Genomic DNA, 26,668 nt, shown 5'->3' with positions numbered 1-26,668 from the left:
CAAGAAAATTCACCGAGGAGGCAGCTGTCCAGCCTTTTTGAAGACATCAAGAGGAGACCCCACCACCTCTCTAGGGGCTGGAAATTGGTTCCATTGCTGAACCACTCTTACTGTCAAGAAGTTCCTTCTAATGGTCATTTGAAATCTATCCTCCTGTAACTTAAAATAATGAGACCTAGTTCCACCCTCTCGGGTAGCAGAGAACAAGCCTGCACCCTCCTCTTTGTGTCAGCCTTTGAGTTATTTAAAGAGTATGATCATGTCACCCCTCAATCTTCTCTTTACCAAGCTGAACATGTCCAGTAATTACAGGCATTATCTATTAGCATGTGATTTATATTTCATTCCCAGCCTTGCTCCTTCCCTCTCTCTATCTCTTCCTCTCCCCCAAAACACAGTTAAATCTGGATACAATTCAGTGTTTATAATGACTACCTGGGTTTCAGAGCAGCAGCAAGATTGATGCAGGTTGCTATGACAAATATACATTTTCCTATTTAAGTAGCATAATCAATAGTCTTGAACAATTCACCGATTTCAGAGCAAACACATTTCTCATCCTGAAATGTCCTGCTCAGATTATGCAAGTAACCTTATTATTAAGTTATCCTAACCATCTTAATTGGAACAATTTATTATTATTCTACAGGTCTGCAAACACAATACCTAAAGCCATATAATACACCTTTTCCCCCAAAGCAGAGAGAGAAGTCCACAAAGTACTTTCAGATTAGGTCTCTTTTTCTGCCATTTTAAGCATCATTGCTCTGCCACCAGCTGTACCTCCACCATGGAACAAAATATACATACATGATCACAATGAAAAAGCGAATAAAACATACAAAGGTGGTCTAAGAAACGTGATCTGTCTGTCTCCTTGTCTATCTATTTCAGCTTGGAGAGCCACACATGGTAGTTTTATTTCAGCTCTAATTAGTGTCATGAAGGAAACACCAAAAGGTTAACAAGATACTGTTAGTTTATAACGCATGCTTTCTATTGCCAACTCTTGCGGTTCAGTCTGTTTTCAGACTCATTAGCTATGTAGACTGATTATAGTTTCAGATCAGGAACTGCTTCCTTGCTGTGTTAGCAGAAGGTTCCTTTTTATTCATACACCTACCCTACTGCTAAATATGAAGCAAAGGACGTTAACTGTTTGCAAGACCCAAACTCATGGAGAAAGAGGGAAGGAAGTACAATCCTTCCTCAAAAAACAAGGAGGAGACCCTGATTGGACATAGTTCTTGTTAAAAAAAGAGAACATGACCCAAATGGCCTCAGCTAGTTGTAGACAGATGTCTTAAATCTCAGATGTATCAAGACTGCTTTCCTTGGGTCAACTACATGTATTAACTAAATGGTTTTGTACCATCTTGTCTTTCAACTGAACAGAGAGACAGAATTGTGAAAGAAGAGTCTGGGACCACTAGTTAATGCAGAAGTGATGGTATAAAATAAAATGTAATTTGGTGCAACAAAAGCAAGAATTTTTTAAATGAAAAATGGCTTCCTTTTATTGACTTTGTTAACACATATGATATAACTGTCCACCCACCACCTTGCCATTTATCACTATGGTATGATGTTTTCTAAACAATTCAATCTGTATAGGATTATATATGTATGGCACTTTTGAATGTCCATTTTTATAATTGTTATAATTGTAAATGACTGTACAGTTTAAAAAACATTTGGGAAGTAGCTTTTACTCTTGCATATTTGCACTATAGACTGAAATGCTGTATATTTTGGTGACATCTAAACACCAGAAATGCTCCTGGTGTGATAAGAAAATGCATACTGTATATACTTGTGTACAAATCGACCTCGTGTATAAATTGAGGGAAGGTTTCAGGGTCAAAATCCTGGATTTTGATATGACCCATGGATAAGTCTAGGGTAAAACTTAGGGGCCTATAAGGAAGGATAGAAAGGGGGAAATACCCCTTCCATCCCTCCTTCTCCTTCTCTGGACCTCTGCCAACTGATTCCCAGGTGCTGGAGGAAAGGTTTTAACATCGGATTGGGAAAGGAAGAAAGTGGAATTAAATGGAGAGTTGTTTCCACAGGAAGCAAGGTCTTGCAAAAGGGACTGGAGACAAAAGCAAGTGGTTTTAAATGGAGAATTGTTTCCACAGGAAGCATGGGCTTGCAAAAGGAACCAGAGAAAGAAGCAAGTGGATTTAAATGGAGAGGTTTTTCCATAGGAAGCCAGGGCTTGCAAAACAGACCAGAGAGAGTAGCCGATAGATTTAGATGGAGAGGTTTTTCCACAGAAGGAAAGGTTTGCAAAACAAACCAGAGAGAAGCAAGTGTTTTTAAATGGGGAGTTTTTCCAATAGGAAGCAAAGGCTTGCAAAACGGACTGGAGGGGGAAAGAACTGGTGTTCAATGGAGACTGGGGTGTCAGGCTTGCTTGCTTTAGGACCCTTCTAAGTAGTACTTATAAGTAGTACTTATTACATAAGTCTACTCCAAATTTTTGGGTCAATTTTGGGGCATAAATTTCTCAACTTATAGTTGAGTATATACTGTACTTTAGAGATGAAAATATCTTTCAGAGTATCCCAGCAAAACTCTAGGATTCAGTTGAGAATTTTGGGTTGCTCACTATTATGATGTAAACCCTTTCTTTCCTAACAAAGGCCCGGTCCAGATGGGCACGATAGGGTGCCCACGTCATGTGCGAGGGGCGGCACTTCTAGATGCCCCTCGCACATTTCAAGGGTGTCAAAATGGTGGCACCCTGTACAGATGGGTGCCGCCATCATTACGTGATGGACAACTAGCGTCTGCATGCCATGGCACCACTGTGATGTCGCAAGTGCGCCACTGGCGCACTGCGGCGTCATAATGGCACCACAAGAAAAACCCATGGCCTGGAGGCTACAGCTGGTCTGGAGGCTGCGGCTTCCCCACAGACCAAAGCTGAGCGCCAGGAGACCATCCTTTCTGGATGGTCTGTCCCGTGCCAAAGAAAAATATTCTGTGCTATCCTTCCCCCCCCCCCGCTCCACTAAATGTTGGAGAGCTTTTTACATATCTGTAAGAAACTGAACTAGGAGGTAAGAGCAAACTACATGTTACACACCTTCTTATTAGTTACATGTATATCTTGCCTTTCTTTCCTTCTCACTTTATACTCACAATAACCCTATAACGTTGGTCAGGCTGAATGAGAGTGATGACTAGAAGTTGATTTTCTGGTTCTCTATACCACACTGCCGCTCATACTTTACACACATATGCCATATTAAAGCCCTAACTTTTTAAAAATCAATGATAAACTTCTTTAGAAAGCTTCAGTTCTCAGAAGATTAGCAGCAGGAAGGGAGAGAGATGTGTAAACCTTTTGTCGTCTCCCATTCTTCTGGCTTATAACCACAACTCAATACCCCTGCCCCATGTGGTTCCAGTTGCTTCAATACACAAATCCATTCAAACTGCGTAAGCTTTCCCATCATCAGTGTCTATATGATGGAGGCACCATGTAGGTGTTAACAAAAAGAAAAGGTTGAGGTTTTAAACAAAACCTGTTTCAACTTTGTTAATTAACTGGTTGCTTCCTTAGAACTTGTGCTCTCAAAAAGACTGATTCATTTTCTAATTTGCCCAGAGAGCTGAAAAGCACATAGGATGGGCACCATGGCATTTTTTACTTGGTTGGGGGGAAAGCAGAGAGCACAAGCAGAAAAACATATATTAAAATTGAAAATACCTTCCAGGTCTCAGACAGAAAGGCCACATGCTCGACTTTCATTTTCCTTTCCAGGTGGCCTTTAAACAGAGGGGAAATCATCAGTGCGTTCCCATCTGGGATGCCATTTCCTGCAGTTGCCGGCACAGAGACACAGTTATAGCTGCAATCTCTATCTAACTCCTGTGACCTTGGATTCATTAACGGCAATGAAAGATACATTCCAACATTATATTATTTTATGTAACAAGGTGGTATGGAGGGGGGCAGGGGGAATTAGAGAAAGTCTTCCAAATGCCTGATGTATTTAATGAACTTCAGCGTACAAAACAAAGGAAATTACTGGTGTGCCCTTCAACTCAGCTGCTTATAAATGATATTAACTGGCACAATTTTAACCTCTCTTTTTCTCCCTTTCCTCTTCCTCTGACAGCAGTTGAATTTTTGTTTTGCATTTTAAGCCAAAATGTATGTATGTGCCTTCCAGTTGCCTGTCAACTTGTGGTGACCCCATGAATTTCATACAGTTTGCTTAGGCAAGGAACATTGGTATTCTTAAAAAAGTATGAGTCTAAGAAAGAATGGCTTTGATCCAGTGTGCCCTGCATGCTGAGATGCACACCAGGAGCTTCATTTCTGGGTGAAAGTGTAAGAACCTAATCACATAAGGCTATAAAAGAGGAATTTTAACAGGGTAAAAGCATCTTTCGATGGTACTTGTCACACGTCATGTCTGTCCTGCTGCTGCTTTGCATTCCATTTGTTACTGTAGTGCATCTTTTCAATGACAGGGAAAACCCATCAATAGGCCCTCAAACTTGTTGCTATTTCATTACTGCCTTGGTGTGATAGGTCCCTTCAGCTGCAATTCTGCTTCTCAGACAGTCAGGTGGTGTGAATGGGTGTGATTCTGCTCCTCTCCTCCTCATAGTAACTGTGGCTGCCAACACCTTCTTAAAACTGGCTGCTATGTGCACATTCACTTTTTCCCCTCTTTCTCACATTGCAGAAAACAAATCATGCAAACATGGATCACCAAACCAATATTATGTGGGAAAATGTGATGAGATATGATGCCAAACATGGTATGGTGCAATTGTTAAACTAGCATGATTGGGGCGGGACAGTATGCTGGTATGATAAAGTCCCAAGTTTCTCAATTCAGATTAGCAGTGGTCACAATTTCTTGTTCAACCCATTTATCACTGAACAAGACTGAACAAAGACATTTTGTTGCCTGAGGCAAGGACCAAAACTATTTCTCCTCCATTTCACGTAAGAAGATGACTGGAAGGTGTCGGCTGTTTTCAGTGCCTTTCCCATCTTAAATTTAAACTATGGCTGTCATCCTGTCCAATCTACATCTGTGTACATCTTTTTTTATTGTTGTGGAGGTCAGAATTCTTTACTAACCTCCTGTGGCACCACCAACTTGACCATTTATTGGCCAATGGAGATTTGGGCAAGGTGACAGAGAATCACACAGCTGTGACATTGTAAGGGCTGTGATGCAGCCCTATGACACCTCTTCCTAGCACAGACATTTGGCCGCTCAGATGCCCATACATCATGGACATGATACCTGTGTGGGTGGTGCCACTCAATAATGGCGCCACCCGCACATACTAGGTTTTGGGAGCATGCGGTTGCTGTGCTCTCCCGAGCCCTAGTTTTGGCCCCATGGCAGCGCTTCCTACCTATCTGAACTGGGCCTGTAATACTTGAATCATAATTAAATATGTTTTACTATTATTTTTCCAAGCAAGCATTTCAATTCAAATCATCATCACCATCACCATCATCTATACCCCACCTTTCTTTTCAAAACTGACATTCAAGGCAGCTATTTACTGGCTATTGGGTCATTAAAAAGATATGCTTTGCAAATATCAGTCAAAAATGCTAAATCAAATTATGCTCCATTTAGGATGCTACATTTTTTGCCCAATTCATAATTTTCCTGATAAAGTCACATCACTGTCTCTGTGACACTACAGGAGAAGAGGCCAGTTTAAGAGGCGCAGGATAAGTTGTGTGGTACATATAGCTCCAAGAGAAAGAAATGATCACAGAGCTCAGAAGAAAGTGCAAGGGAACTGCCACTAGATGTGGTTGCCTCATTGTGCCTAATAAGTATGGTTCTGCCACTGACCTCTAGACTTGGACCCTGTCTCAGGGACAAGTGTTTGTCATTTAAGTGTTGCCTGTCATGTCACCTCGCAAGTCCCCATACCACAAACTTCAGAATTTCAGAAAGCTGGACACAGTGGCTTAGTAGTTAAGACACTGACTTTGATGATTGCAAGATTGGAAGTTCAAGACCCAAGCGCCACGTGACAGAGTGAGCTCTTGTCACTTGTCCCAGCTTCTGCCAACCTAGCAGTTTGAAAGCATGTAAAAGTGTAAGTAAATAAACAGACATTAACAGCATTCTGTGCAGTCATCTGCCCACATAACCATGGAGTCATCTTTGACAACGCTGGCTCTTTGGCTTAGTAACAAAGATGAGCATAGCCCCCTACAACTGGACATTACTAGACAATCTTCTCAAAGGGGAAATCTTTGCTTTTACCTTTAGCAATCTTTTCTACTCAGAAGAGAAAATTCAAATACTCAACATTTTAAAAGATGACTGATGTATGCCTACACTAAAATAAGTATTTTTCAACCAGGTTGAGTTACTAAGCTCAAGGTGCAATAGAAAAAGGATGTGACTGAAGAAATTAACACATTCTCTTCAGTGAGCAGCAAAAAAAAAAAATAGCCGAACTTTGAGAACAGGCAGGTTTGCACGAGGGCAAAAACATGCACTGCTTCTATCTATTTTTTAAAGCACTCAGTGTGGGCAAAAAACCAAAGGAGGAATAACTCCATGAATTGCAAAAGAGGGTATCCAGCCTCAAAGATGCTAATTCGGGCCCTGAGGGATCTAATCAACCTCTTTGTTGAAGTAAAGATAAAACTTTCTGACAGCAAATGCTATTCTGATAAAATGGAATTTTCAATTATGCTATGAGCATCTGGTCCGTGCCATCGTTTATGGAGCACAGTGCCACGCGGCTTTGCAGTGTCAGAAGCTATTCCCGCACAGGCAGCTTCCCCTTCTGCTGAGTGCCTGGGAAGGAGAGCTACTCAGGGCAAAGTGAATTTGGTGCATTTTCACATGTAAGGCTTTAAACCCATTTGTACTTAAAATTGGTCTGCTGTGCAAATATAAATCAGGCTTGCAATAAACGTACAATTGTTTTCATTCCTGCAATCTATCCTGCAGTGATGACATTTGTATCATCAGTGGCATTAGTAATGAAAGAGGAAGCAAATAGCCTACAGCAAGGCCCATGACTCAACCAGGCCAATTGAGGCCACCAAGCTTCATACCACATCCTAACAGGCAAGCTGCAAAGGAAGAGAAGAGATGCAAGGCTATTCCACCGCATCTGCTAAACCCAGTAGCCTTCCCCTCCCCAGAACTATCACCCAGCAGCAGGCATTGCAGCAAACTATCTGAACAATTCCATCCAGCTGGTCATTATAGCAACTGTAAAGAGAAATTTATTTTTTCCTTCTCTCACCTGATCCCTTACTCCTTGTGTAGCATGTCTAAAATTCAGATTGTAAGCCTGTAAGCTATAGCTGTCGTGCTATTTATCTTTGTAGCTGCTGTGGGAGCCTTTTTGGTTAAAGGCCAGACTATAAATGCGTTAAATGAATGAGCAAAGTATCAGATAGTCAGGAAGCCTGGAAATTCTGCAATTTGTACAATCCCAGGCAGGCAGTAAAACCAGGAGATTGATCAAATTCTGGACATGCTGGCTTCACATTTTAAGGGACCTTCAGACAAGATGTGCTTGTGGGGAACCCTCCTCGAGTAATTCTGCTGACTTGTTGTTGCTGTTGCCCATCCATGTGCCCTGTCTACCCCAATGAACAACATGCCCAGAAGGAAAGGGAAAGGCAAGATAAGGTTGCTACTGCTTTTCCGTGTTCCTATTTACTTGCTTGGAGAGGGCTGAAAAACAGGCTGCAACTGCAAAGAGATAGAGCAGCAGATTCCAGAGTTTGGCAGTGGGCACCCTGCTAGGTTGTGGACCTTGGGCGATGAAGAGTGATGCCAGCCTCAAGTGGAGAACATGTTTATGCTGTTACTGTAAATAAGATGCATAATTCAGCTTCTTCTTCTCTGTTACGATCCCTTCCAACTGCATGAAACCGATTCTGTTAGGAAGAACTATCTGATGATAACAACTGTTTGACAATGGAACGGACTACCTCCACAAAGGTGGTGGACTCTCCATTAGTTTTTAAATCTTCTTCATTGGAGGTTGGACAGCCATTTGGATGTTTTAATTGTAGCTCCTGCATTGGCAGGGGATTAGACTAGATGACCCTTAAGGTACCATCCAGTAACACAGTTCATTGATTCCTTGTTTTTGTTTTTTTTAAGCATGTTTCTACCTTTCAAAGTATTTGAGGAATGTCTGCTGAGATCTTATGGTAGAAAGAAGTGAGGAGGGTTTCTAGTCTTCAAGGAACAGTGCTATAGTTTATTAGTGTTGTGCCTTGCACATGTACACACACTTAGTGAAACTTCAATTTGGCCTACTTGGAGGGTTATATGTTTACCTGTGTCTCAGCAAAAGAGGAAAGGGACTGATATCCTCACAGTTGTCTTTCCCCTTGGCCCTGAGCTTTCTCTGGAGAATTGTCCATTCCTGTGTCTCAAGTAAGTGTACTTAAGTAAAGGTAAGCCAGTAACTCCACAAGGTGAAGTTGGACCACAACTATCATCATCCCTGACAACTGACCAGTCTCTTTGTAGTTGATGAGAGCCACAGTACAACACCATCTGGAAGGCAGCTGGTTCCTCACACCATCTTTATTAACATACCCAGTGACTCTATGCAATATAGGTACCCTCATGAACTCTCCCATATGGCTAAAATATATGAAGGAAAATGTATAGCAGTGAGTGGCTTAAATATATCCTGCTTTTGTTAGCAAAGAATTTAGGTAAACCATACCACAGGAATGTGGGATGCAGTTCAGGTGTTTTAAACATCCATTTGGTTCTAAAGAGCTAACCGTTCAACACTGAACATTTTTACAGCCAATTTCTAATAGACTGTGGGATTTAGCAAGGCATAGGTTTCTCAGGAGCCTTGTTTTCCTGCAAACAAACCAAGTACGTGAAAGTTCAGAACAATAAAAAAGCCAACAAACAAATAGATTGAGTACATTTGGAATGACAGGTCTGTCTCGTCAATAGCAAACAAGTTAGTAACTCATAGGTAGGTATTTTTCTGCTTGCACAATCACAGGAACAAAGCATGAGTGTGGCTTCCGGTATGTTCCATTTGGTATCAATTAACAGGGGAAGGAAAACAATTCAGTGTGGTAATGAACTCTAAATTGGGTGCATATTAGAACAATTAAAAGCAATCTTTTCAACTGATGAAATTATTCTAATCAATCATGCAAACCATCAAAAAGTTAAGAAGCACTGGGCACCATTCCGACTGCTAAAATAAGATGCACGGCAGGAGTCCAGAAGATGCTTCCCTGAGGGGGGAGGCATCCCTCCTTCCAGCTCCCCCACCACAGCTTTTTTATATAATGTTGTGCAGACAGACTCTGCTTCAGCAGAGACTCTATGGATGAGGGGAAGCCTCAATAATTCAGCAGAGGGAAAGGGAACAGCCATGGACTTCCTGTAAAGACCGAGGAGAGTGCTCAGGGGTCAAGGCTGAGAGTCGCTCCATTAAAGCACAGAGGATGGCAACTTGATTCCAGTCACAAGCTTCACTGTAATGGGAAGAGGCTTGGTCAGACATTGTCAAGTCTCTCATTTTGACTGGGATACTCCAGATTTGGGAATAGGGCAAACTGATCTCCTTGTAGCCTTACCTCTCTTCTCACTTTAAAACCCGATCCTCTGATTTCCCATCCATTCATTAGTTTTGTCTAGTGGAGAAATCCTAAATGAGAGGATTGCCAAATAAACTGTCCAAGAGCCTAGCAGATACATCAGCTGTGAGGAGACAGATTTCCTGAGGATTGTGATCATAATGTGCATTGGTATCAGGTCTAAAATAGGACTGTGCAAATTTTTTGAGAATTGCCACCTGGAGGGGAAAAAAACCCACATGACTTTTCAGATATCGGATCGTTACATTCATTTTGACATCCAGCCTCCCTACCATTAATAATAATAGGAAAGCCTGTATGTTTTGTGCATGCTTACTTGTTTTTTTATAATTTTAGATGCATGTTACACTGCATCATAGATTTTGTAGACTTTGTACCTAACACTACCTATCATCAGTGCAGTAAAAGTGAGAGCAAAGTGTTTATGTATGGAAATATCTTTAGCAATCTGAAAATTGCATACATTGGGCCCTTGGTATGTGCTGGGGTTTGGCTCCAGGATCCTCTTTGGATACCAAAATCTGTGGATGCTCAAGTCCCATTAAATACAATGGCATCTAATAAGACAGTGTCCCTTATATAAAATGGCAAATTCAAGTTTTACTATCTGGAATTTATACTTTTTGGGAATATTTTCAAACCGTGGATGCTTGAATTTGTGGATAAAAAATCAGTGGATATGGAAGTCTGATCATACAAATGACAGCACATCAAACTGGATTGTAGCGAAACAGATTTTAGTAAGGATTCCGCTGTAGGCAAAATCTCACATTTTAATTTAAAACATAACTTAATGGTATTCAGAAGCAAGCGTATATCTACAGCAGTGTACTACAATACTAAAGACACAACAAAATCAATGAAATCTTAAAGGTGTTGGCTTGCCCCAGCATCTTCTGGGCCATTGCTGTACTTGACTAGGACAGAAAGGGCCATCTTTCATGGTGCATATATTCTCTAGACAGGGGCTTTGGGTGATGAACTCCACAACAAAATTGGCAACATCTAATCATAAGGACTTCACGCTTATGAAGCATGTGCACCAAAGGACATAATAGTGTTACATCCAAATAAATGTATTAATATCTTAGATACAAAACCTGAAAGAAGCTCCAGTATTAGAGGGTTCTGCTCTCTCTCTCTCTCTCTCTCGATTCAAGGCTTCATTCCCACTTGCAAAAAAAAGTGGTTTGTGATGTGAATCGATGGATCAATTCGACAGTGGAGCTTGTTTCCCACTACATTTTTCCCTATCACATTTTTCCCCTGTAAAATAACCCACTTGTGGTTCACATTCACAAATGAATCGGTTCAAAATTGACCCGCTCCAGCCAGCCGAAGGGCAAATTTAAACAGATTACAATCCACATCTGGTTCACACTTGTGCAGAATCGATTTATCCAAAAAGACACAGAAAACATCAACATCAAAAGGACGTGGGTTAAATGGGTCTAGCGCATATTATGATATAGGGCAGGATATAAATAATATAATAATATAATATCATAAATGGGTGGTTGTTAATAGCACCCTTGTAGCCTATAGCTTGCCAGGTAATAGGCTTTGAGTCAGAAGCACCTTTTGGGCTTGATTCCCACTACCTTTTAAATCGTCCCTCTCCTGTCACAGTACAAGAAATATCTAAGGATATTATGCACAATGCTGGGTTCTGAGAACAATTCAGAGTGAGGCATTTGGGATCTACTCAGCTCTGAGTTGTTGTTGTTGTTGTTGTTGTTGTACCATGGTGTGGATGCAGTCCCCACCACCTGCAACAACTGCTTCATTCTTCATAATGGGAGGTCAGGCCCCAGTAGCCCCTGAAGAACTATACTTATAATAAGAACCATTAACAAAAACACTACTCCTGAAAAACTGAGGAAGAAAAGTAATTTCCACCTCTCTTGATCGTTGTCAAGAGACAATAGTGGAGACTAGGGATATCCTGGCTGCTACCACACAAGCCCTCAGTTGACTTGCTTGTCACTCTGGTAGGCATCACCAGTCAGCAACTGCGCATTTGTTGACTAAAGTACCCCTCTCTTTGCTATCATCTTCTGACTGCTAAAGTTATAATTGTGAATCTCAAGTCCTCCTTGATCGCCCTGCAGCAACAGCTACAGACTTTGATGCAGCTCTTGCCAGTAGTGAAAGGTCCAAATGTCACTTTATTTACTTTTTTTATAAAGTGTCCACACTGGCCACTTTTATTTCACATAAAAAGCAGCCATGGGATTCTTGGACTGGGTCACTATGCCAGCTTTCTGCTGAGGACTCCACTTAATAATTACCCCCACAGGGCTACTGTACAGCCAGCAGAACAAATAGCAGTTTTCAGCAATAAACTGACAAGGGGCTTGATCTAGACTGGTAGCGCACTGTAGATCCTGGCCATTCAGCTTCTTTTCCCTCAGAATAACAGTAGCCACTTCAAGCATGCTTTAAGTTGTGTGAGGAGTGGGAAGTAGTAACTAAAGACCAGAGCAAAATAGAAAGGTATTTGATGCAGGCACATCTATGCCCAGACAATGAATGGATTAAAGAAATAAAATGCACACTCCCTTGAAATCTGTGGAAGAAAGGCAGAGAGCAATGGTGTGTGCACCACCCATGCGTTGTTAATGTTGTTCCACTGTATGAAATACAATAATGCTTTGAAATGCTATAACACAAAGATGAAGACAAAAAATGTATATTTCACCTTTCATCCAAGAAGGTCAAGGCAAACTACATAGTCCATCTCCCCAATATTATTCTAATAACAACACTCAGCTTCTTGGCTGAGTGGTAATTTGAAACCAGTTCTTTCTAGTCCTTGTCTAATATCATAACCACTATGACCCATAGGATCTTGTGATAACTAGGATCCCTCCTCTTTGAAAGCCCTCTTTGCCACTGAGTTTAGTAGCTTCCAAACATTCAGGCATCCTCCATGGAATCCACAGAGAGTATATTTGTTGCAGTGAGGAGTGTTTTGATATAAATCTGCTGGATTCATAGTCACCAGAGAGAGAAGATGGCTAGGATGGTGGTACTTATTAGAAAGGTACTTATTAGAAAGCTGCCAGGGCCTGCCAAACTTAGAGTGTGTGCATATCTTATTTGCACCTAAGCATAATTTACATAATATTTGCATGGAATATATTAAGTCATTTTGCACTTCTTCTGTGCAATATGAGGTGAGAGACTAGAGGTAGCAGCTTGTAATTGAAAGCTCCTGAGATTCTGCAGCAGTCTCAATTTACAGGTGCTTCCACTCCATGATGAAATGTTTGTTCTCACACAAAAAAAAGCAGAACAAAGGGGAATTAGCTTTCCATTGAGGAGTAGGGTGTTCTGGAAATTATTCATGACTGAGGAGCAGGGGACTGCTCTCACCAGCTATGTCTGTTTGATCAGAAATTCCACAGACTGGATACAGAAAGAGACTCCCAAGAGGCAGCAGTGAAAGTGACAAGAAGATGAGAGCATCCCCTCAAAATGACACCTTGCACAAGAGTCCTCCAAAATATGAAACTGGTACAGATTTCAAGGACCAATGGCAACAATGCCATCTCAAAGAATCTTCCTCTCCCAGGGATAGCCCTGGGCAGTAAGGCAACCACCTCAAATGTTGGAGGACAGCAGCGACACCACCATCTGTCCCTGTTGAGTTCCTTTTCCCTATGTTGTGTTAGGTACAGTACATAGCCTATTCTCCACCCATAAACTACACTGGTGCCCCCAGGAACATGAGAGACCCTTTCCCATTGCCAGCATTGGATCGTCCAGGCAAAATCTGTACATGGAAAAGGCTGTCTTGTCCTTTGCCTCAGCCAACAAATTGTCTGGGGAATGCCTGGCCCAGCCCTGTCCTCCCCACCTCTGCCCTCACCTCCTCATCTGAAACATTTTTCTTCCTTTTCCAAAGTCATCTTGCTTCTCAAAGGAGAATAAGAAATGCTATGCTATTTCAGACACAGCCTGGGTCTGGGAAAAATTTAAACTTCTACAGCACAGATCTATAAATGTTTAATTTTTTCATCTCTGCCCATAAGAAGGTTGTCTAGAAAATACATTATTGCGAACAATCTCACCACTCTCCCATTAAACATGGCTCATGGTAGGGAATTGGAAAGTAACCGTCATCGAGTCCCATTTAGAAGGTTTGGCTGGGTTAACTAAAGTCATTTCACTGAATAAGCCAAGAAGTGAACTTTCAAAGAGTTTCTTTCCTTCTTCCTCACTCCTCAGTTGAGATGTAAAATCCTGTTGCTATTTCATAGCCTTCTTTTCTTAAGATTAGATAAGACTGCTATCTTTTCTGGGTGGGGGCTTGAAGGAAATGAATAGCAAGTGAGTAGGGTGGCCAATCATGAATCATATGATATATCATGGTATATGCTACCAAAAATAAGGAAAGGCTTCACCAAAACAGGCAGCACAGATTTGTGTAAAACCAATATACAGTATGCTAATTCAATGGTTCTTAACATTTTCTTTACCAGGGAATTCCTTTGAATATCTTTTGTTGCCTGGACCCCAAAGGCTTAACTCAAGATTTAAAAGCTAAATAATAACAACACATTGGGACCTCACCATTCACAGACTTGACATACGTGGATTTGATCATTCACGGATGACAAGCCTCTTCCTCCCAAATGGCGATGCGTGCATGCGGCCAGAGTAGCAGCTCTGCACACATTGTGCCACCATTAGGAACAATGGGATTTGAGGTCTCAGGTTTTTTGTATCTGTGGGGTCCAGAATGGATTCCCCACAGATACGAAGGTCTGACTGTAACACAGTCGGCCCACTGTATCCAGAGATTCTGCATCCACAGATTCAACTATCCATTCCTTGACTATGCATTTTTTTTTAAATCCAAAAAGGACAGCTGTGTTTTTGCCATTTTATGTAAGAGATACCATTTTACTACCCCATTGTATATAATGGGACTTAAGCATCCACAGCATTCACATGGGGTCCTAGAGCCAAACCCAAGTGGATACTGAGGGCCCACTGTAGTAGTAGTAGTTGTAGTAATACCTGAATATTGAATACAGAATACCAAATCTGTTAAACCTTCCCTTAGAGATGCTGGAGGGGGAAAGAAGACTTTTCTCTTACTTCTTCCTCCCAGTTTGCAATGGCAGTGGGTTGAATGGCCGTCCGGCCAGCCTCTGCTTTGGCTCCTGTCACAAAGCCACCATGGGGAGGAAATAGACTGAGCAGCCTGCAAGCCTTCGCAGACCGCCTGTGAGTACATCACGTCCGCCAAGGGGGGGGTCCATGGACTACAGGTTAAGAAACACTGTGCTAATTTGAAAATAGTGTCTATAATTTAAAGAGCAATGCAATATATTGCTTACCACTGTGAGCAAGAGGGTGAGCAGGTGACATTTTGCTGCCTCATCAGGCCAAATCTAATTGTGCATGACACACAAAGCCAGGCCATTTATTTTGGTACACATAACAGCAAATCTCACAATCACTTCTTTCTGTCCCTGGCCCTCAGTTTAAAAAAAGATAAGAAGAAAGCAGATCCTTAACTAAATCTGCTGCCTGAGGTGGCTGCCTCCTACCTAATGGTAGGACTGACTCTTTTATGTGCTGGAGTCTGGTTTTGTTGACGGAAAGCTCTTCATGCAATTTACACAAGGTACAGAAATAATGGTATGCACACAGAAAGAAAAGGTCATCTCTTCTCACTTGCTTCCTGGGGGTTTTATTCTATGGGATAAATGATTAATACATACAGAGAGCAAAAGGCTTTAAAATATCTTGCTTGGAGTGTGCTTGAAGGGGGGGAAACCAGCACTAATTTAAGGAAGATCTCTCTCTCTCTCTCTCTCTCTGACACAGTTATAGCAGGTCCTCAATGTATAACATTTTTGAAGTGAAGAACCGCCTTTTTTCAGGGATCAAACATCTTTTTGTACAGATTTCTGTTAAATGCTAGTGAAGATTCTCTAATTATATGGTAAAAATCTATTTTTAAAAAATCCCCCAAATCTGAGACACAATGTTCTAAAGAAAAATGGGGGGGGACCCTTCAATTTCATATCTATTAATAAGACAAATCCCTGAACTTAATTTTGAAGAAAAATATTTAAAATCATAATGATGATAGAACAGGGCCCCAATGCTTTCCCCTATACATACGCAAACATACTTCGGGGGCAGTAATTTTAGATGAGAAGCACATAGGGGCTTCACAAAGTCCTACATTGCCACTCATTGTTCTTGAAGTCTATGGTCATGGAGTACAAGCTCTGGTAGTTTCTACCAAACTAGCAGGGCTTCAGAGACAGAGGCAGAAGACTGCATCTCTCCTGTCTGAGGACCAACTGCTTTGGAGCAGTTCACCAGGCACCTTCACTAATACATATATTTTGGTATCAGGTGAAGACTTTTTTATTCTCATAGTATTTTAGATCTTGTTGTTAACTGCCTTTGTGTCAATGCCAACTCATGGTGATCCCATGAGACACCTCTAAGACCCCCAATCCTCAACAGCTCTGCTCAAGTCCTGCAGGCTCAGGGTTGTGGTCTCCTTGACTGAGTCTATACACCTGGTATGTGGTCTTCATCTCTTTCTATTGCCCTCCACCTTTCCCAGCATTATTGTCTTTTCTAGTGAATCCTGCCTTTTCATGATGTGGCCAAAGTACAACATCCTCAATTTAATCATCTTGGCATTTTAGTATAATCTTATTTTATTAATTTTATACCTCCTTGTTGTTGGTTGCACTGTATGCAGTAGGCAGGCTTTTATCTGTTTTTTATTGTTTTGCTTTGAAAAGTACTCTGTAATGCCTATGGCGCTTTATAAAATAAATGTAATAATAATAATAATAATAATAATAATAATAATAATAGAGCATTCTGGCTTGATCTGTTGTAGGACCTATTTGTTTCTCTTTTTGGCCATCCACTGTATCCCTAGCATTCTCCTCCAGAACCACATCTCAAATGAGTTGATTTTCTTCCTCTGAGCTTTCTTCACTGTCCAACTCCCACATCCAGATATGGCGATGAGAAAAACTATAGCTTGGACAATCTTAACTTTACAGTTCAGTTGTATATCTTTTCACTTTAGGATCTTGTGGAGTTCTTTCACAGCCCTTTTCAGTCCTAGTCTTCTTCTGGTTCCTTGACTGCTGTCTCTGTTCTGATCAATGATTGATCCAAGGTATAGGAAATCAACTATTTTGATGTTCTCATTGTCTAAGATGAATTCTTATAGCTACTCTGTGGTCATTACTTTTGTTTTCTTAATGTTCAGAAGTAAACCTGTCTTTGCACTTCCTACTTTACATTTCTTTAGTAATTATTCCAAGTCTTTGTTGTTTTCTGTTAATAATCTGGTGTTGTCTATATATCATAGATGGTTGATATTCCTTCCTCTGGTCTTAATTCCATCATCCTTAAAGTCTAAACCTGTTCTGCATATACTGTATTTTCTGCATACCTGCTTAACAAATAGAGTGATAGAATGCAGCCGTCTCTGAACCCCATTGTTTTGTTTTCCATATTTGTTGGCAGATTTCAGTTAGAACTAAAGTAGATTCTGTCTCTGTAGATTATAACAGTTCTATGGGTTTGTCATCTTTACCTGGTGATTTATTCTTCCCAATTGCTTTGAATGCAGCTTTCACTTCACATTCCAAAATCTGGAGTTCATCTTCATATGATTCTTCATCCCATGAGTCATTCCTCCTATCATCTCTTTTATATAGCTCTTCTGTGTTTTGGGTCAATCATCCTCTTGTTCCTGGTAAATTAGGTTTAATAATGCAAAACTATTTTTAACTTTATCTTTAAATTCTGCTGGGATGTTCTTCAGATTGTATTTCCTCACGATGACTGGTTTGGTGTTCTCCAATTTTATTCTAATTTTTGATATCAGTAGTTCATAGTCTGTGCCACAGTCTGCACCTGGTCTCATATTTTCTGTAAGAATAGAGCTTTTCTATTTTCTGTTTCTGAATATGTAGTCTATCTGATTTTTGTATTGGCCATCTGGTGATGGCTATGGGTACAATCTCCTCTCCAGTTGTATGAAGAAAGTGTTTGCAATGAATAGATTGTTGGTCTCTATCAGAAGATCTCATCCTTCATTTCTTTATCCTAGAATTTTCCTACAATTTTTTATTCTGCACTGCTTCCTATTTATGCATTCCAGTCACCTATGAGTAAAGAAATCCTGTTTGGTGTCAATTTATTTCTGGACTCCATCATAGAATCTCTCAATTTCTTCTTGCTCTGCTTCTGTGGTTGGTGCATAGACTTGGATTATGGTAATACTGATAAGTTTTTCTTGAAATCTTATTGATATGATTCAATCTGACTTTGTTATACCCTTTCACTGATCTTGCTACATCTCTCTGGAAAATGCTGATTGCTTTTAAAACAGCATTAAAGCATACGTCTTCCAGCAGGCCTACCCAGTCAATTTTAAATCATGACTTTTTAATTGCATATGTACTCTTATGAGGGTATTTTAATGATTTTATATGGTTGTATTTTAAGTCGGAGTCCATGAGTTTTTCCACTGTGTTTTGTATTTTAACATGTTGTTCCCCCTCCCTCGAGCCTTGCGGAGAGGCAGGAAATAAATAAATAATTGTTGCTGTTGTATTGTTATTATTATTATTATTGCTGCTGCATAGTAGATTTTGTCATCTTAATGCTTACCCCAACTTTGTTCTAGACAAGGAATGATTATACATCACCTGTCCCTCTCAAGACCCTCATAAGTTCCTCCCTCTTCCAATCCACACCCCCAAGTCCTTAGAAGCCCCTTCAAAGTCTTTTCAGGTCCCTTCACCCAACTCACGTCCTCCCCACACACAAATCCACCCTCCAAGAACTCTCAAGTTCCCTTGTGAGGAAGAAGAGTTAATGGATCTCTCCATTTTAGCTACGGTCCATGAGACTTCAATCATCTCCTGGTTGCATGACTATGGTGGCCCCTCCTCACTGCTGCTCCAGTGGCAGAGGCCCAGGCTGCTCTTTTTGTGCCCAGCTGGGCAGCTGTGGCACCTTCCTCCTCATCACTTCTCAGGTGCAGTGCCCAGGGCTGCTCTCTTTGCCCCCGGTTGAGTAGCTGTGGTGGCTCTCTCCTCACTGCTGATCTTAGCACTATTTTGCAGCTGGTTTAAACCTTTGTGATCAGAGAATCATAGATTCATAAGGTTGGAAGAGACCCACAAGGGCCATCCAGTCCAACCCCATCTTTTTGGTTTTTATTATGTGCACTTTTTATCCTTATTGTTTGTGTTTATTTTTTTTCCATTGTACTGCACATGCCCTGGTGAACTCTGGCTATTAAGCAGCATAAAAATGTTATAATTATACTCACCAAAAAACCATGGCAGATCACATATGAAACAGATCAGAATTCAGAAGCTCCCCTTTCACAAACTTCAACTATAATTTGATAGGTGGAGGGGTGGGAGTTGTTGTGGACACATATAATGAACACACTTGAAGAATCATAGGCGAGTTTACAGGTATACATTTTCATTCACAAATACACACACACAGACACGTACACATTCAGATATTAAGATTGCTATCAATGCTCCAAGTGATTTGCATAATATCCTTAAACATGTATTTATATAATACATTCTCATCTTTCCTGAACCTCAGCAAGTGACATCTAACATTGCAACAGTCAAGGGAGGAAACAAGTTTCCAAAAGGTCCTGCACTGTGTTGGGGAATGGCTCTGCAGCAGGCAGAAAATTGATCACTTGGGAATACACTTACAAGAAAAACATTTTGCAGCAGGGTCAAGCCAACATCATTTATCAAGCGGCACAAACATCACTTTCAAAACATCACGCCTGGATGAGAAACAGATGTGTTACACTTCTAAAGTGTCTCTTTTTATGAATGGATGTGCATTTGGAGCCCACAGTAATGGTGTTCCTCATATAGAAACAAGTAGAGAGAACTGGATCCTAGCCATGAGTGCCCTGAGGCAAGTCATGGCTCCTAAGAGGGAGATTCCCTGGAGGACAAGTAAAACTCAGGCAAACAGGGACTGCTGCCAAAATATGGTTCAATGTCAGATTCATACCTACGATGGTTAAAGTTAGAATGAAGAGGAAACTGTCCAGAGTACATTTCCCTGGTTAATTGCTATATATTTGGCATGAAGTGGAAAAGGCTTCAGCATAGACAGCCCTCTCTTTTGGAAATTGAGGACATGTGGCAGCTCTGCTTCCTCCAAATGTCCCGCTTGGGTGCTACTATTGCTACGTTTGTTACACAATAGAGGGCTTTTTAAAACACCGTATTCATACTGCATGAAAATGGTCATAAGCAACAGCAATATTCACAGGACAGAGGTTAATCCAGGAACAGCAAGATTCACAGGACAGAGTTTAATCCAATAATTTTATTGCATGATTTAGCTTTGAAGATAAAGGATCTAGGGCAGAAATGCAGCTAAATGTGGAGTTGGTTAATTAAAAGAATTGATGTGATATTCAACAGTTGAGCCTTCCCACAAATTTCTCCTTTTTGGTTTTGCCTTATTCAATCCCTCTGCTTCTAGACTAACTACCAAATCTTCTTAGCTCACAACCTCCCATTTGATACAATTGCTGATAAACCCTCCATTACCATAGGCATGAACTATTCCACAGGCCCTTCACTTTCTTCTCGTGAATGACACTATTTTTGTCAGTATCCTGTTGCCTTCCTCCTGAGCAGTCACAATGTTCACAAGCATTCTGTTACATCCATGGGCTAATGACGATGAAGGAAGCACAACAGGTCACAAACAACTGACAACTACTTTGAGCTTGTGCACTCTACAAACCTCTGTAAAAATCAACACAACCTACCTTGTTCAGGCACCTGAGACCCCATGGAAGTGACGCTGGTATTCAAAACATCATTAACAGCCGTGTCACAGTACAGACCACGCTGGGCATCATGTTCACTGTCTGTCTGGTCACTCTCTTCATGCCCACTGTCCTTCAGGCTGTTTCCCTCCAAATCTTTGAATGTTGAACTGCTGGGTGGAAGAAAGAAGAGTGAAATATGCCACAGAACTACATCTCAGAAGCAAAGGACACTCTCAGCACAGACATTTTCACAAGCCTCAGGCAGGATCCAAAACATAGCTATCTTCCCATGGGGAGAAAGGGGTTGCTGCAGGAGGATATTTTTCATACCACAGAGCAGCCATGCCATCCTTTGCTCTGAACACTCAGCATACAATAAGGCAGCAAGAACTGGAGGCAGCCCTCAGGTGTGCAGAAAATTACATGAGCCTCTTGTTCATATCCTCCTACAAGCGTAAGTAATAATGTTGCTTGTGAAACAAAGTGAGGACAAAGGAGAGAACTTGATCAGATCACAGCCAAAGCTATACCAGAGGCAAGATCTGCAAGGAGGGGAGGCACAGGAGCACCTTCTCCACAAGAAGAAAGTAATCGGAAGAGACAAAGTACAACAGCAATCCAAACTATTCAGCTTGCTATAACATGTACAGTGCTGCGCTCCTGTAATGGCAGAGAAATAAGTCTCTCATGATTGTGGGTGATGTGTAGCTGAACATTGCTGGGTTTGTTTTAAGTGCAGAAACTCCCCAGCTAAGTTACTAAATGGACAGGAAAGACCTAACTGGCTACGGCAGCTGAGAAAGGAACCCACAGCTCTGATGCAATATTTAAAAGCACACATCCTTGCATGGCTATATCTTCCACAGCAGACAGCTCATGGGTAATGTGGCAGCTCTTGAGCCCACTTTGGGTTTTGAACCTGTGGCCTGAAATGACAGGGATAAGGGATTTAACCTTCATGTGCTAGTCAAAGGCACCCAGCCACTGCAGCCCAGAACAGTCATGCCAGAACAGCTCAGGTGATAAAACTTTCAGCTCCCAGAAGCCCCAGCCAGCACAGCCAATGATAAGAGACTGTGGGAGTTTTAGTCCAAAACATCTAGAGGGCCAAAAGTTTCCTAGCCTGGCAATCAAAGCTTTTTGTCAAACCTGTTCTGGGCCAGTGTGTACCAATATGAGATCAACTTGTCTCTCACACACTTTCTTTTGCCTAGCTTCACACTCAATTGCAAGGAAGCACATGTTAAATCTGAGACTGTTTTCCCCAAGTTCAGAGAGTCATTAGCTCTAAGCAGTTGGAGACTCCAGTATTCAAAGAACTGACTATGTCTCCCTTGTACACACCTTTGTAGACCTCTCCTCATGCTGAATACCACACTGGCATCAACTCTGGCTCATTTCAGCTTGGCACTAGTTTACTGGCTATTCACTCATGTCTTTGGGATTTATTCAACAGTTGTGTTAACCAGCTCTAATGACCAGTTGTGATTTAGTTGGGGTTTAGCCCTGAGCTCATGTGGGCACATGTACCCCTTTGGAAAGGCCATTTCCAGTCTCTGCAGAAATGAAGTTGACCAACTACCACAGGATGTGTTGCTGAACCAAGAACAATATGTAAGGGAAAGAGAGAGGAAAAGCTTGTGCAGAAACATGTGCTAAGACTGGAATATCTTCAAACATGCCCTTTTAAAATAAAGACATCCCTGCAGAAGCCCTTTAAACCTAGGATTTAACCAGCATGCACACACGACAGAAGGCTAAGGAGAAATCAATTCGGAAAGACCAAACAGATTAATTAAAGAGTAAAGATTTTAAGATGCACACCACAAAGTTAAGACAGCAATCACACTTCTTCAAGAAGCGACGTTTTGCTGGATTAAAAACACACTAGAGGATTAAGAGTTGACATTTCAGTTCTCAGATGATTACCTTATGTTCATGACATTCATTAGGGTGAGACTGCAGCAACACCCCTTAGCTACAGTTCTTATCACCTCTCTTTTCCTCGGCGTCATCTCCTGACATCCCTAGAAAGCTCTTCACAGACTGAACACATGGAAGTACCTTATACCATCAGATCACTGGCAGTCTTTGGCAAAGCTGACAGTGGTTCTCTGGGTCAGGCAGGGTACATCCTGACCTTGCTATCTGAAATCTCTGTAACTGGAAATATTGATTATGAAATGTGATGCCTCCATGGTGAATAGTCTTATTCTGAGTTTCACAGGGGCTCAGAGCTTGGAAAATTTACTCTGAGGGACTACAACTCCTAGAACCAGCCAGGAATTCTCAGTGAACAAAGTCTCTAATAAAGAAGCTCCTTTTTACAAAGACTCTTTACACCTACCCAGTTCCCTTTTTCTTCCTTCTCTTCTGTCTGGAAGAGTGTTACTAGCACTGGAATTGGGAGCAGGTGAAGGACAGCTGAAGAAACACAGTATTTCGATGTTGCGTTGCAGCAACATGTCTGCAGTACACTTTGCAATAAAGCTTGACCTAGGAAAGAATGGGATTTTGTTTTATCCCATCCTTTTGCAGGTAGGTGCACGTGCCTACAACAGGCTAGGTAAATAGGAGCTGCCTTCAGAATCTCTTAATGGTCATATATAAACAGCAAAGCAGAGAGAAATGGGGAGAACAGATAAACTGTCTCACCAGTTAGTCCCCTCCCCAACACACACACATTTAAAAAGGCATAGTCTGGCCACCAAAATAAAAATCATAAGAAAAACAGAATTTGGTGGAGGGGTGTGTGTGTGTGTGTGTGTGTGTGTGTGTGTGTGTGTGTGTGTATTATTCCTGGTGTCTAGAAAGGTCAAAATGCTTGTGTTTACTTCTTCAGAGTTTAACCTAGGTATTTCTCTTGTGCCTGTTGTTAGTTCTTGGTAAAAAGTTTGCTGAAATGTGACACTACTCTTCTTTTTTGTGATGGAGAAACCCATCCCTATTCTTTTCATGTTATTTCTGCCTTTGGTACCTTTTTTTTTTTGGCTAAAGAAATAATACCAAAAAAACTTGTTAATTGAAGCATAGCTGCACATTGTTATTTTCCAGAATATTAGGCTGGTAACACACTCGATGTGGTCTTCAGTACGGATCAGGAACATCCGTGGGCAGAGGTGATTCACACCCCTGCTCTGTCATGGACGGACCATTTCCTGGTCAAAGTCGGACTGAAGGCTACTACCCATCTCCCCCTTGGAGGTGGAGGACCTATTAAAATGGTCCACCCTCAAAAGCTGATGGAACCCAAAAGGTTCCAGGAAGCACTAGTGGGTTCTGTGGTTGGGAATGATGGTGACTCTATTGAAGCCTTGGTCAATACCTGGAGTAACGACCTTGCCAAGGCTCTAGACCAGTGGTTCCCAACCTGTGGGTCGGGACCCCTTTGGGGGTCGAATGACCCTTTCATGGGGGTCGCCTAAGACCATTGGAAAACACCTATTTCATTATAGTTATGAAGTAGCAATGAAAATAATTTCATGGGTTTGGGTCACCACAACATGAGGAACTGTATTAAAGGGTCGTGGCATTAGGAAGGTTAGGAACCACTGCTCTAGTCACTATTGTTCCCGAGCGTCCTTTCCAGCCCACTTCAAATAAAAAGTCTTGGTATACGGAAAATCTTTGTCAAATGAAGTGGACTGCGCAATGACTAGAGTGCCGCTGGCAAAAACATAAACGTTTGTCTGACAAGACATGCCATAGAGACTATTTAGATTCCTATAGAGTGGCAATAGATGCAGCAAAGAATTCCTTCTATGCTGCACGTACTGCGTCTGCAGAGTCTCTTCCGGCAGAGCTGTTCAGGGTGGTTAAAGAGTTAACCCAACTGCCTCCCACCCTGAACTTTTTATTGAAAAGCCTGCTGTGATGCTTTTAATGACTTTTTTGCAGATAAAATCTCTCAGATAAGGGTCGATCTGGATGCCAGCATTATAAAAGAAAAAGAAAGAGATGTGTCCAGTGACTCTGTGGACTATGTTTGACTGGATCATTTTGAGTTTGTAAATACTGATGAAGTGGACAAGATTCTTGAAAGTTTAAGGAGGACAACATGCCCTCTCGATCCTTGCCCATCAATGCATCCCTTAGGGAGGGAATATAGTAACTGAAATTAAAACAAGCGATAGTTAGAACGCTTTTTAAAAAAACCTCCCTGGACCCCTGGTGAGAGCCAATTATAGACTGGTCTCCTTATTAACATTTCTGAGCAAAGTGATCGAGAGGACAGTTGCTTTGCAGCTCCAGGTTGTCTTGGATGAAGCCTATTATCTGGACCCATTTCAAACCGGCTTCAGGGCAGGATATGGAGTTGAGACGGCCATGGTCGCCTTAGTCGATGATCTCCATCTGGGCATCGACAGGGGAAGTGTGACCCTGTTGGTACTCTTGGCCATCTCAGTGGCCTTCGATACCATTGACCATGGTATCCTTCTGGAACGCCTGAGGGAATTAGGTATTGGGAGCACTGCGTTGCAGTGGTCCCATTCCTACCTTTCGGGCAGATTCCAGATGGTGTCACTTGGGGACAGCTATTCATCCAAGAGGGAGCGCAAATTGGGCATCCCTCAAGGTGCGATTCTGTCCCCAATGCTGTTTAACATTTACATGAAGCCACTGGGAGAGAATATCTGGAGACATGGAGCGCAGTGTTATCAGTACACTGATGATACCCAAATTTATTTCTCTATGTCTCCGACTGCTGCAGTGACGAAGGATGGCATCTCTCCTCTGGATGCTTGCCTTGGGTTGGTAATGGGCTAGATGAGGGAAAACAAACTCAAGCTGAATCCAGAGAAAACGGAGGTACTTGTGATAGGTACCCCAAGTCCGGGGAAGGAGTTTTGTCAACTAGTTCTGGACGGGGTCACACTTCCCCTAAAGGACAAAGTTCGTAGTCTGGGAGTACTTCTGGATTCATTCTCCAGCTGTCATCTCAAATAGATGCAATGGCCAGGAGTGCTTGGTATCAACTTCGGTTGATACGCCAACTGCATTCCTACCTGGATCAAAAGGACCTTGAAGCAGTAGTACTTGTACTGGTAATCTCTCGTCTAGATTTCTGTAATGCACTCTATGTGGTACATCTGTACCAAGTTCGGAAGCTTCAATTGGTTCAAAATGCGGCAGCCAGATTGGTCACTGGAACACCTAGGCTGGCCCATATAACAGCTGGGTTAAAAACTCTTCACTGGCTACCGATTAGCTTCCAGGCGCAGTACAAAGTGTTGGTTATTACTATTAAAGCCCTTCATGGCTTGGGCCCGAGTTGGAATGCCTCTCCCTACACAATCCGCCCGCACTCTCAGAACATCTGGGAAGAATTTGTTAGAAATACCATAAGCCCAGGTTAATGTCAACCTCCCATAGATCATTTATGGCCGCAGCCCCCAAACTTTGGAACAGCCTACCAGAAGAGATCTGTCTTATCACCACCTTAGATGTCTTTAAGAAGGCACTTAAGACGGATCTCTTCCAGCGGGCTTATCCATCTGACCTCTTATAGAAGATCTTTAAGATAAAATGTTTCACTTCTGATTATGATGTATGTTTTCTAAATGTTTAAGATGTTCTAGATGTTTTAGCTATTTTATTGAATTAATTATAATGTCAGTGTTTTATTGACTGCATTTTATATCTGTACTGTGTTAATTTGTTGATGTAATCCCACCTCGATCTGCAGGGAGAGGTGGGAAAATACAAATAATAATAATAATAACTATTATTATTATTATTACTATTATCCTACTGCAAAATTTATCTGCTCATTACACCAGTTTAGCCTCCACTCAAACAACAATAATTTTGCTGATGAGAAGTTTAAGTTTCCTAAGACTTTAGTCTTTGTTAAGGAAACAAAAATATTTAAATGTCAAAAATGTCAAAGACAAGCCTGTTAGGGGCTAGCTTTAAATCAGCAGATTAGCAGAAATGCTTTTGTCATATATGCTCCCCTAAGGACTGAGACTGACTCCAAAAACAACACAAGTAGCTTGTAGTTCAAAACAAACATTTACTAATGGCTTTAATCTATATTTACATAGAAGCTGTATCGTAATATTGTTAGTGAATGGTTCAGGTAAAAACAAATCTTTATCTCACCATCTTTCCAAAGAAAGTTGAGAGAGGAGGAAGATGGAAAACCAACAGGTCAGTTGAAAATCTTGAGAGAGAATGTCCCAAAGAGGGAGTGA

At 41.5% G+C, this 26,668-nt stretch overlaps 1 protein-coding gene across 2 annotated transcripts in view; it reads right to left on the bottom strand.

Annotated features, from left to right (window-relative positions):
* Nucleotides 1-26,668, bottom strand: part of PCDH19 (protocadherin 19) — a 161,972-nt gene that overhangs the window by 42,018 nt on the left and 93,286 nt on the right. The window contains exon 4 of one of the 2 annotated variants that reach the window (XM_089536693.1): nt 20,469-20,641. In XM_089536693.1, coding sequence (XP_089392819.1) covers nt 20,469-20,641 — 173 coding nt within the window. The remainder of the gene's footprint in view (nt 1-20,468; nt 20,642-26,668) is intronic. The other variant, XM_089536695.1, reaches the window with a different exon arrangement.

Source organism: Sceloporus occidentalis, unplaced genomic scaffold, assembly GCF_023333645.1.
Source record: "Sceloporus occidentalis isolate IW3139 unplaced genomic scaffold, rSceOcc1.0.p SCAF_8, whole genome shotgun sequence".
Classification (NCBI taxonomy): domain Eukaryota; kingdom Metazoa; phylum Chordata; class Lepidosauria; order Squamata; family Phrynosomatidae; genus Sceloporus; species Sceloporus occidentalis.
The sequence above is the reverse complement of the archived record's forward strand: the minus strand, read 5'-3'. Positions and strand labels throughout refer to the sequence as shown.